This window comes from Orcinus orca, chromosome 6 (assembly GCF_937001465.1).
Source record: "Orcinus orca chromosome 6, mOrcOrc1.1, whole genome shotgun sequence".
Classification (NCBI taxonomy): domain Eukaryota; kingdom Metazoa; phylum Chordata; class Mammalia; order Artiodactyla; family Delphinidae; genus Orcinus; species Orcinus orca.
In genome coordinates this window covers 62,595,786-62,609,198 of record NC_064564.1, presented here as the reverse complement: position 1 = coordinate 62,609,198, position 13,413 = coordinate 62,595,786, and the positions used below count along the sequence as shown (strand labels likewise).

General features: G+C 41.0%; 1 protein-coding gene across 24 annotated transcripts in view; it reads right to left on the bottom strand.

Moving 5' to 3' along the window:
- Positions 1-13,413, bottom strand: part of PTPRD (protein tyrosine phosphatase receptor type D) — a 2,143,853-nt gene that overhangs the window by 50,620 nt on the left and 2,079,820 nt on the right. For all 24 annotated transcript variants that reach the window (XM_049711289.1, XM_049711292.1, XM_049711307.1 and 21 more), the window contains one exon: positions 11,028-11,203. In XM_049711289.1, the coding sequence (XP_049567246.1) occupies positions 11,028-11,203 (176 nt within the window). The remainder of the gene's footprint in view (positions 1-11,027; positions 11,204-13,413) is intronic.

Here is a 13,413-nt window from a genome sequence, read left to right as displayed (position 1 = left end):
TTTGGGTATGTAGAACGAGAAGGCCAGAGCTAGTGAGTAAAAATACTGATTTCTGTCTTTTCTTATGTGATTCTGAAGTGACTACAAGAGGCCTTCAGGACTGATTCATGGAAGGTCAGGCAGTCTCACTGGCTGGCTAGTAAGCTGCTTCTCTATTTCCAGGATCAAAGCCTTGTGGCCTCTTCTATAAAATGGGGATGATTATCTCCAGCATGACAGGGCTATTGTAAGGCTCAAAAATCTTGCACCTGAAACTCTGAACCCAATGGCCAACACAAATAGGTATCCAATGGGAATAGCTGTTATTAACTATTAAGTAGATTATGTTCTCAATTTTTTTGTGGTGGTTGTTATAAACATTCTGAATGGGAAAAAATGAATATGTTATTAATCCCAGCAGATATGTATTTAGGATGTTCTAGATGGACGGTAAGGTGTGAGTGGCTATGGGGACGGTCGTAGTGAAAAACGCAGTCCTGCCCCCAATCCATCAGCCTTACTGACTAAATATGGAGGTGTGTTTACATTTCCTGTTTTTTCAAGTAGGTAGTTGTGAGATTGCAAACAACTCCCTTAATGCACCTGGACCCCAGTCTGCTGTGAGAAGAGAATGTACTAGACTCTGAGGTAGAAAAGGAGAGGAACAGAACTCACTACCCAGTCTGTGGTTTAGAAACATTGCCCAGTAACTCTACTTGAGGCCTAAACTGAATGAGACAGTTCAGATTCCTGGCTGAATTTGGGGGAGATTTTTTTTTTTTTTTTTTTTGCGGTACGTGGGCCTCTCACTGTTGTGGCCTCTCCCGTTGCGGAGCACAGGCTCCGGATGCGCAGGCTCAGCGGCCACGGCTCACGAGCCCAGCCGCTCCGCGGCACGTGGGATCTTCCCAGACCAGGGCATGAACCCACGTCCCCTGCATTGGCAGGCGGACTCTCAACCACTGCGCCACCAGGGAAGCCCTATCTTGTAGGATTTGATCCAGCAGGTCTGCTGACTGTGCTTAGGGGGAAATGCTCTCCTTCTAGTTCCATTTTTACTTCCACATGGCTTATCTTGGACATGGCCTGGCACGTCATGAGCACTCAACACGTGCAAGCCAACTTTATAATCAACTATACTGTGGTCTAGGTTGGCTTATTTTTAAATAGCCTAAAACTTTATGAAAACAAAAGCTCCTCATTTCAATTTAACAAAGCCTTATTGAGCATGGAAGCATGGCGAAGCATCAGAATTCTAAATGCAACAAACCAATACCTCCAAAGGGTCCCAGCATCACTGAACCAAAATGCATTTGCCACATGTTATTTGGAAAAGCCTGCCTAGGGCCAGGTTATTTAACCAAGGAAGGATTTAGAATGGACAATAAATGATACCTGGAAAACCATAACTATTGTTGAGAATGGCTGGAAATCAGTATTTAGTAAGTTTGGGCAGAGGATTCTTCTATAAGGAGTGGCCAGTATGTTAACATTAGATAATGCAAATCAGGGTGAATATAGGGAAAAAGGAAATGTTAACACACAACTATCAACACATTTAATAAGGGAAGATATAATGAAAGTTTCAGATAAATATTAGGATATATTTTAGTGGACACAAGAATTATATGCTGAACTGTTTTTTCCAAAATAAGGAGATATCATCTCAATGATTCTCTTCTCTTGCAGTAATAGTGTCATTCTCTCCACTGAACTAATATCAATATTTAGCCATATCTATTTTCAAACGGCAAAACTACCTAGTTTGTGTATTTCCCCTTTTCATTTTCTCTTTGCAGACCACTATTTAGAGGAGAATCAAGGGCAATGGAATACTTGAAATGAGAGTGAAATTAAAGCATTTGACTACCAGCCTAAATAGCTTTTCATAAATAAAACCATAAAGTTGAAAAATATTATTCTCTAAGTATACCAAATTATACATTATAAAACTGCTTATCAGTTCATTGAACTGTTCAAACACTTTCTAAACCATTTATTAATTTAAAAACCTGATATTCCCTTTTGTTTGATGTATGCTATGGACTGAATATTTGTGTCCCCTCAAAATTCATTGAAATCTAATCCCCTATGTGATGGTATTAGGAGGTGGGTGGGGCCTTTTTTTTTTTTTTTTTTTTGCAGTATGCGGGGCTCTCACTGTTGTGGCCTCTCCCGTTGCGGAGCACAGGCTCTGGACGTGCAGGCTCAATGGCCATGGCTCACGGGCCCAGCCGCTCCGTGGCATGCAGGATCCCCCCGGACCGGGCCACGAACCTGCGTCCCCTGCATCGGTAGGCGGACCCCCAACCACTGCGCCACCAGGGAAGCCCCTAGGAGGTGGGGCCTTTGCTAGGTGATAGGTCATGAGGGTGGAGCCCTCATAGAATGGGATTAGTGCTGTATAAAAGCTCTGTCACCCCTCCATCACATGAGGATACAACAAGACAGTTTTCTATGAACTAGGAAGCGGCACCTGGATCTTAAACTTCCCAGTCTCCAGAATTGTGAGAAATGAGCTTCTGTTGTTTATAACCCATCCAGTCTAGAGCATTCTCTTACTGTAGCCCGAACAGAATAAGACAACGCGTCTGCCAGGGGTTAACAGAGGGAGCTGCACTGAACTTTCCAATGATTTCTCCCATTATATCTCCAGTGTCTAGCACTTTGTTGTAGCCAGAGGAAAATTGTGTGAAATGGCTCTCTTTCATGTCCAGAGAGCACTTGGCTATCAACCCTTCCCTCATGGTTTGGGTCTGTGGAGTCTGCCCCTCAGCGCCAATCACTCCTGGCAGTGGCTGGGTGCTACATGCAGCCTTACTGGCACCGCTGCATCTGTCTTTGTCTGCCTAGTGGCTGCCTGTGGTCCAGCAATGCTCCAGTGTCACTGCCACTGAGAAATATCATTAGATGACAGAGTTTCAATAAAAAGATAATGTTTGTATACCAGCCAGTACTGAAACATTTCAATATTTTAACACCCAGTAGAACTATACTGGTGCATACGAGCTGAATATCTGCCTTGCCTGGGCATAGAAATTAATCCACACTTCTCAAAATCTTAGAAGTGACAGTCCAGCCTGGGAGTGCTGTAAACATGAATGTGGAGAATAAGAGGGGCTTTGCACAATGTCACTGGGAGCACAGCTGCATCTCCCCCACCCAGTCCAGCTCAGTCCTTGGGCTGTGTTGCTTAATTCACTTCAATAGGAATGTTTTGAGCCAGAATCTGTAGACTGCCATTCTAAATAGAGGAGGAGGGATGGGCAAAGAAGGCAGAAAATCCAGGAAGCGAACAAACAGTTAAGAAATTGGTGGGATTCTTTCTCTTTTATCTGACACTGTGTCTGTTGACAAGAGAAAACCAAAAGTGTGGAACTTGCCAGATAAGGACCCAAACATCCTTTAGGTTGCCAACATGAGTATCATTCTTTTTGTTGCCAGTGTCCTATATACATTAAGTATCCACCACTTTTCAAAAACAATCCCATACATCAGGCAGACTTCAAAGGCAGTGTTTGCACTGCCGTCCCTACAGTTGCTTAAGGAAAAAGCAGTTTCTGTTGCCCTAGATAGGCAGTGCTTTAGGCTGCAGTTTGAGAAATTAAATGTTCAAGGCCTTTGGCACTTCCAGTTCTATTTGGAAAAGGACACAGACCTGGCATTTGGAAAGCATTTGCTCTCCATTAAACTTACCGAACCTTGACAAACCAGAGGGGCCAAGAATTAGTCTGCCACTGGCCAAGGCTGGGCCTTCCAAAACCGATAACGGCAATGAAAACAATAACACTGCCATTTATAATCTTCAGCGGGATTCTGCCAACTTTTAACCCAAAAGGACCTCATAATCTGAAAAGAATCTCAAGATTCGTTTTACAGAAAAACAAGAAAACGTTTGATCAAAATCTCCTTTTTTGCCCAGAATTGCCTTCAGCCACAGAAGCAAGTGTGACTATGTCTCCAGCTCACTGTCACTCTCTGTTGGGGTAAATTTACCATGGTGACATTCGAGGAATGGAGAGGACATAGGAAGAGTGAGTGATCTTTAGGTCAGAAGTGCTCTACTGGCCAAGCAGCAAGTTTAACTCCCTAAACTATTACCATAGTGTAGTTAATGCCAACCTGGTCCCTTTGGGCTTGACAGCATCTAACCTCCATTCATTAGTACAAACCACCATATTTACTGGAGCAGGGACTTTCCTCTTCCTGGCCTAAGGTAAGTCATGATGCACAGAACATTGGATCTGCTGTAGCAATGGATGCCATCAACTGGGTTGTCTGGTTCTCTACTTGGGAACAGAAGATGGGATTTAGAGAGTTGGGAAACCAAGTATAGACTTCTTCACTTCTAATTCTATGCTTTTACCACTAATCAGTGTGGTCCACATTGGATGACAGTTCAAATCATGTCCCATTTTTTGGGTGTCAAAATTTCACTCCCATCCTTGACATTTATAGCACTAAGTACCACCACAATAATCGCTCTTTAAGTGAATCAACTCCCACTATAAAACTTGCAAGACATGAAGCAACAATAAGTGTCAACTATGGGAACTGACTGAAGGCAGGCTGGGAAGACAAGTGAAAGCCAACTATCCCTTAACCTCGGTGAAGCCATTTCACCCTCTAACACTACTCAAGGCTGCTCAAGAATTTGTCAGCCGCAGGTGTACACGTTCCCTCTGTCTTGTATACCTCGAGATGGGGAACAAAGTTGAAGAGAAACAGCAAAAAGCAGATAGATAAAGGGAAAAAAAAAAAGTGAACAATCACCCACTAAATAATAGAGCTTCCTGGACCAGGAATCACCTTGGCAAATCCTACCTCAGAGACTCCAATTCTTCAAGTGAGGCTTGCCAACCATGTGTCCCAGTTGCCCACAAATAACACCCTTGGAGTGGAAATCCCAGCTGTATACATTTTGCTCTCCTACCGGTGCTTCATTTTTTCCGAACTTTTTCTTCCCTCCATGTGGTTGCCCAAACCAATTCATGTGCTTATTGGCATGTTATGAAACATGGAAACAATTAGAGACCACATTCTGGGGCAGAAGGATGACTCGCTGCAGAATCAATGAACTCTGCAGAACTTGAGAGGATTTGGCAAAAAAGATGGAAACTGTGGAATAAAACCCACTAACCGTACCTCATGTCACACAGTATACAAGGCTTTAAACTGATCTGTGCCTTTTCAGGCAGCAATCAAACTTTACCTTCAAAATCTCTAGTTTCTAGCTTTATATATATATATATATATTCATTCTAATGAAACTCAAAGAAAATATTCAACTTACACATTTTCTCTTCAGGGTTGATAAGTGGTGAATGTACAACCGTGGAAATAGTCTCCTGATTTAAGTTTGGGATCCCTTCAAGGCCACATTTGAGGGAGAGTGATGGCATTTGAAAAATCAAAGAACTTAAGTTTTCAAATGGCCACCTTAAGCCCTAAGCCATACCTCACACTTGTAAAGGGCTTCTTTAGCCCTCCAAATGCTAAAAATGGTCAATTCTCTAACTAAAGACCAATGAAATGTCTAACACATGCTAATGAACCCAGTATCCTTTTGCTTGAGTGAACTATTCTAACTCAGCAAAGGTTACAAGCCCTGCTGCTGTATCAACCACAGAGAGATGGTGAGGGTGAGCCTTGGTACAGAAGAGGGTGGAAAACACAGGAGGTAGGTTTTAAAGGGAGCGTTCCCTAGCATCACCAAATAAAAAAGAATGAGGAAGGAGAATGAAAAACCGAACCAGAAGGAAATGTGGTATCAAGAATATATTATATTTAGTGATAATTATTACTACATGTAACTCGTGTTGACATTACTCACTATTTTCATACTGTATTCTTCAAGATATGTGAAAGTAGCAGCCAGAACGTTCTATTGTGGTCTTTTTGTAGACTGATTAACACATTCCCTGTGTCAGGGTCTCCATTCGGGAGATTCTGTCAAAGGCAAGTGCAGAGGAACCCCACGTTCTGAGCTACACTCTCCTCTTGACTAGGATGCATGGTTGTGCCATCCTGGGGACAGTGGGCACATTTCGCCATGTGCAGTGACTCTAAGTTTGGTTAGGATTCATTGTCAACCATAGAGAAACAAACTCATTTCATTTGGGAACAAAAATTGAATTATTTGGAAGCCAGCTTTAGGGGAGACTAAAGTTATAATGGTAAAGCCTCCAACTTCTCTATATCAACCAAAAAATAATAGTGTAGACTCAGAGCCACCGTGTCACATTCCTTGTCTCAGGCAATACTCACAATAACCATAACCCTTTCACGTAATCGAAAAAGGAGAAAGGAGACTTTTAGGGGTCCCGCAGCTTGCCCAATGTCTCATAGCTAGTATGCACTGAAGTCGGGATCTAAACACAGACATTTGACCGCAAGGCACCCCTACCTGGAACTATGTCAGGCAGCTTCCGCTAGTGGTGGTGTCCCCAGGGAGTTCTGTGTAATATCATGCTATCTTCTCTTCCCTTTCCTTTTCCTTTCTCTTTCCCACTCCAGTTAACAGGTATTCCTGCCTACTTGTAATACACAGAAGTGTTTACGCACACACACACACACACACACACACACACACACACACACACACACATACCTCTTTTTTCAGCAAGCCAAGGGGATGAATATTATTTCAGGAACCTGAGCCTTCATCCAAATAATGAAATTTCAAGCTTCAGCCCTTGGAGAGGTGATTTGTGTAAACTACCTGGACCTCCTCTCTTTATAAGAGGGACTACAGGCTGTTTCTAAGTAAAGCCAGGCTAGTTCCTATGTCTACTTTGAATTTGGCTGTTGGGAATTCAGTCCCCAGGTCAGCCCACATAACTCACAAAGTTCCCCAAGTATGGAGCTGTATATTTCAGCAACAACTAACCACTATTTATAACACTGTTTTTATAGCAAAATTTAATCTATGTTCTTGTTTTGAGAATCCAGGAATGCTTTCCGCTTCCTCCCTGGGACTTCGGTGGAAACAGCAAGTGGACAGGGGAAAGGTGGAGTGGAGGTTGTGAGGCAGGAAGATGAAGACAGGGTGAGATAATTTGAAGGACCAGGGCTTTGTTAGCTCTCTCTAGGGCATTTGGTCCCTTATTCTCAGGTGTTCTAGACTGGAGAACAAATGCCTTTTTGGGCCTTGGGGGTCAGGGTTCATTTGTATGATTAGGTTGATGATGGTTGAGATTTCTAAATATTGGCTTTATGCACGTCATCATAAGTTTGGGTATAGGCTGAACCAGCGCAGAATAAAAATCACAAGACAGCACTTTACTTGGCCTCCTCAGGTCATTTAACAAAGGAGAAAGGTAACTTGCACGAGCAAAGAGTAATTAATGAAGAGAGCAAACAGAGGCTCATTTAGTAACTTCCAAATAAGTTTCTCTGTCTGAGGTGGGAAAAAAAGGTAGCCTGCAACATAAAGATAAACTGTAGGTATTTAAGTCACAATGCCTTCTGCCAAGAATTGCTCATTACCATCAGATGTTGCACTGGCAGTGGGGCCAGTTAGAACTAATTTTATTATTAGAAGCAATTAGGGAGAAAAGGGGCAGAATTCCATTCGGTTATTTCAAAACAAGTTTCTGTGCATGGCTTAATGAAGGCCTGCAGTGTCAAGATAAAAATGTGTGTTTTACTGAAAACAGCTTTTGCAAATGACTGCTTGTTACCAGCCAGTATCTCCAGGCAGAACAGTCCGAGTAGCTTGGATTTACATGTGTGCTGTAATATAACAGTTCAGCTGTCTCCGCTTCACAGAAGTGTTAACAGACAGTACGGCCTGGTGGGTAAGCACAGATGTTGTGGAGACAGACTGTCTTCAATTCCTCACTCTGACCTTGGTAACTGAATGAGCTTAGGTGACCTTCTGGAATGTCCTGGCCTTACTCATATATAAAGTGGAAATCACAGAAGTGTTTATCTCATGGGTTGTTGTAAAATATCAATGTATCCAATACATGTTAGGCATTGTTAGAATGATTAACGATTATATCTAATAATTATTTGGGCGGGGGATTGTTAAAAGCAAGGGCTTGCTAGATAGGGGTTACCCTGAGTACAAGTCAATAATGGATCTATTTACATCCATTTTGAATGGCATTTGCATGTAAAGTATAACACAGAGACGTCTTCGCAGCCATCAAAGTTTTTATCTAAATTCTTTTCAGACAATATTTCAATATTTCTGTAGAATTCACATTTTGAAAAGACCTGATTGCTTTTTAGGTTTGCTAAACAAGTTGTGTACTATATCTATTGATTTCCCAGCTTTAAGGTAACAGCTGGGACTTTTTATATTTTCCTAAGTCTGAGCTTTTCCCTTATGAATCTCCTGAGCAGCTTCCTACTCCTCTCTCATATACATACTGGGGCTAAGAGAAACTGCCATGTATTGAGCTTAGGAGAACATTGAAAAAATCTCAACTGTCACACAACAAATGGGGAGCTGGGCTTTGGCTTCCTTCTAAATATCCTTTTTGATAGTACTGTGACCCCAGTGAACGAGCCCTCTACCAGTGGTTTCAAACTCTGCCCCGAAGGCCCCACACAGTGAGAGTATGTGCTGTCTTCAGTGATCTGTCAGAGACTTACTTGTTCCTTAAATTCTCAAGGTTACAGATTGATTTTCATCAGATGGCTACGATATTCACTTGGCATATTCACTTGGGAATATGGCATCCTGCTTACCCATTATGTTCTACTTTTGCAAGTCAAGAGCATTTAACTAATGTGCCATGCTCCATAATATTGGACCCATATGATGAATAAAACTCCTTTCTTGGACCTTACTAAGCAATGACTCCATTATTAAAATCTATTCATTTTGGAGAAGGCTAAACTAACAAAATGCCCTCTACACATTTATGTGTTTTCTCAGCAGTGTATTAACCAACATCATTTTTTTGGCTGCCCTGACTTAATTTATGCTAATTTGAATAATTTTTAAAAAGAGCCTCTTTCACAGAATTTTAGATTTTACACTGCAGATTATGAGAAAGAAACAGTTGAAAATATTGGGAAGTACATATGGTGAGATTCTCCCCCATAGTCTGTGTGTTCTTGTTCAATGTGGATTTTACAAAGATGTCCAATATTTATTTTTTCTAACCAAGTTGTCTACTTCTTTGAGTGCTGTTTTTTTCTTTTAGCGATCACACACATCATAACATGAGAGAATTTCCTTTTTGAGAGATGCAAAAGAATGTTAAAGAATGGTTTAATCTAAGCTGTTGATGCTCATTCACAATTAGTGTCTATTACAAAGTCAAAGCTTAAAGACAGGTTAAGCCAAAGCAATCTTGAGAACGAAAGAAGGAACTGGAGGAATCAGGCTCCCTGACTTCAGACTATACTACAAAGCTACAGTCATCAAGACGGTATGGTACTGGCACAAAAACAGAAAGATAGATCAATGGAACAGGATAGAAAGCCCAGAGATAAACCCATGCACATATGGACACCTTATCTTTGATAAAGGTGGCAGTAATGTACAATGGAGAAAGGACAGCCTCTTCAATAAGTGGTGCTGGGAAAACTGGACAGGTACATGTAAAAGTATGAGATTAGATCACTCCCTAACACCATACACAAAAATAAGCTCAAAATGGATTAAAGACCTAAATGTAAGGCCAGACACTGTAAAACTCTTAGAGGAAAACATAGGCAGAACACTCTATGACATAAATCAAAGCAAGATCCTTTCTGACCCACCTCCTAGAGTAATGGAAATAAAAACAAAAATAAACAAATGGGACCTAATGAAACTTCAAAGCTTTTGCACAGCAAAGGAAACCATAAACAAGACCAAAAGACAACCCTCAGAATGGGAGAAAATATTTGCAAATGAAGCAACCGACAAAGGATTAATCTCCAAAATTTACAAGCAGCTCATGCAGCTCAATAACAAGAAAACAAACAACCCAATCCAAAAATGGGCAGAAGACCTAAATAGACATTTCTCCAAAGAAGATATACAGACTGCCAACAAACACATGAAAGAATGCTCAACATCATTAATCATTAGAGAAATGCAAATCAAAACTACAATGAGATATCATCTCACACCAGTCAGAATGGCCATCATCAAAAAATCTAGAAACAATAAATGCTGGAGAGGGTGTGGAGAAAAGGGAACACTCTTGCACTGCTGGTGGGAATGTGAATTGGTTCAGCCACTATGGAGAACAGTATGGAGGTTCCTTAAAAAACTACAAATAGAACTACCATATGACCCAGCAATCCCACTACTGGGCATATACCCTGAGAAAACCAAAATTCAAAAAGAGTCATGTACCAAAATGTTCATTGCAGCTCTATTTACAATAGCCCGGAGATGGAAACAACCTAAGTGCCCGTCATCGGATGAATGGATAAAGAAGATGTGGCACATATATACAATGGAATATTACTCAGCCATAAAAAGAAACGAAATTGAGCTATTTGTGATGAGGTGGATAGACCTAGAGTCTGTCATACAGAGTGAAGTAAGTCAGAAAGAAAAAGACAAATACCGTATGCTAACACATATATATGGAATTTAAGAAAAAAAAGTCATGAAGAACCTAGGGGTAAAGCAGGAATAAAGACGCAGACCTCTTAGAGAACGGACTTGAGGTTATGGGGAGGGGGAAGGGTGAGCTGTGACAGGGCGAGAGAGAGTCATGGGCATATACACACTAACAAAGGCAGTAAGGTAGATAGCTAGTGGGAAGCAGCCACATGGCACAGGGATATTGGCTCGGTGCTTTGTGACAGCCTGGAGGGGTGGGATAGGGAGGGTGGGAGGGAGGGAGACGCAACAGGGAAGACATATGGGAACATATGTTTATGTATGACTGATTCACTTTGTTATAAAGCAGAAACTAACACACCATTGTAAAGCAATTATACCCCAATAAAGATGTTAAAAAATAAATAAATAAATAAATAAAAAATAAAAAAAAAGACAGGTTAGATTCTGACCAGAATAAAATATGCAATGCAGGAACTATCTGAGGGAAGATTTTGAAAGGGAGAAGGTAGATATTCATCCTTACCCTGGATCGTTCTTCTAGTTTTGTCATCATAACAACTGTGGCACTCCGTTGTTCCCATATCATTCTCCAAAAGTCCCCAAATGTTTCGGGGAGAGATCCCTGTGTTGCAATATAGGCATTTTGTTTCCTATAGCCATCTATGTAGTTAGCATTCACATAGTCACTTCCTGGGATTCCTGTAAAACAAGGAGTGTTATTCAATGAGGTGAACATATCACAAGAGGAAACAGCCTGGGACATGCCCTAATGACAATGTTATATTAAGAGGAGTCACACTATATTAAAGTTTGGGCTTTAAACAAGATCAAAAATAGGTCTTATTGGGACCATTACGTTAGAGTAATGCAATGTCTGTATTTATCATGTGACAAAGTGGACTCCAAAGAAAAACACAACCAATTGTCCACAGGATGCCTCTTCTCTCACACGCTGTCTGTTTTCTCCATTGCATCAGAAAAATATAGCTTGCAAAGGAGGATAAACAGTTATCTGGTCACTTTCCTCACTCATTCTCTTCTTCGTTTCCAGACAAAAACCAACTAAAATAATGCCTGAGCCTGTAAATGCAATATAGGGTGGAACATGTCATAACAGTGAAAAATTCTTTCCAGATTTAGCTAAGAGGAAACTCATATATAAACTCTTTTAATCCTCACAACAACTCTGTGAAGTTCTGTCATGATCTTCCTTTCACAGAGGTGGAAACCGAGGTGCACAGAGCTTGCTGACGCTGGTGGAGTCTGGTTTAATTATAGGCAGGCAGTCTGCTACATCTGTGTCTTAACCTCTGTAGGGTACTGCTTCTCGTTTAAACCTCAACGGGTTGTTGTATCACATGAAATCTCTCCTTCGATTATGACAACTGCCTCCTAATTGGTTGTTCCGCTTCTGCTTTGTCCTTTGCAGTCTGTTCTCTATCTAGTATGAGAGCAATTTTTAAAAATATATTTCAGACGCTGTAATGTCTCTTCTTCAAAGCCAACAATGGCTTCCCCTTATACTTTAAATAAAATCCAAACTCTCAACAATGGCTACACTCTGGCTAAACTCTGTACTAAACAATGGCTAAACTCTGTACTCTCCAGACTAAACAATGGCTAAACTCTGTACTTCTCCAGACTCATCTTGTCCCACTCACCTCCTCGCTTTCTAAACTCTAGACGCTGGCCTGCTTCTAGATGCTGACTTTGTTAGAAAACATTGCTAGCTTAGCACCTTCCTACATCCTACAACACTCTCTGCCTCTTTCCCATCGGAAAGCACTCAGCCTCCATCTCAGAAGGTCTGCCCTTGATACCCTGGGACCTAAGAACCCTCTTGGCAACTCTTCATATGACTTATTACACATTGAAATTACATATTTAGTTGTTTGTTAACTTGCTTATTGCTTGTTTTATGTGCCTCTAGACCACATCTCTTTTATTCACCTTTGCTATCCCTAGTGACAAAAAGAGCAAATTTTGTGCTTCCGTTCCAACGTTTAATAAGTAGCACAGCTGTAATGTAACACAGATATTCTGATTAAAAGTCTAATTTTCCTTCAGCACAACAGCTTTAAAAGGGGTATAGGGGGGAAGTTTGAGTTTCTTTCAAGAAGAGTGGCTGGAATGATTAAGGAAATCAAAGCTATTCCTTATGAGAAAGGAATATATATTATAACCTGGCAAAAAGACAGGGGTTGGAGATAAGAGCTGCCCATAAGTGTCTGAAGAGAGGTTGAAGTTTACTATGTTGAGACCCAAGTCTTTCAGTTCTGAAGGATGTAACTACAGAGAGATGAATTTCATCTCCAGTATAATAAAAGTCAGAATCAGAAAGGGGATAGATTTCCTCCAGAGGTAATGAGTTGCCTATCCCTGAAGGGGAACAAACACTTTACAGGGAGGTAGCAATAGAACCTGTACATGGTCCCTTCTTACTCTGGGAAAATATTAGTCTTGGATTTATTAAAAAAAAAAAAAAAGAATATTTTCTTTATAATGGAACATATGTTCCCAAGCTAAGATTACTCTATTTCACTGATTGCCACTTGCAATTACTTTGACTGCTTTTCTGATTCCAGTTGTAAAACTGATCCTCTCAAGAAAAAGTAATGAAAGTCAGATGGAAACTGCTGGGCTCCAAGATGAACACATGGATATGGAATACCACCAGCATTAGTGAAAAGCCTTTTGAGCAAAAACTGAAATGCATGGTTGGTTGTAACATTATTCATCTATTATAGCTACTCAAGAAGCAGTTGGGGTTCTGGCAGCCCTCTGTTGATAAAGATCCTATTCCTCCCTGACACCAAATTACTGTAGATTCAGAGGACAGTTTAAATAAAGTCCTCAGGTTACAACCACTGGGGAAGCACGCACATCTACATGTCCACAGGATTTGGTTC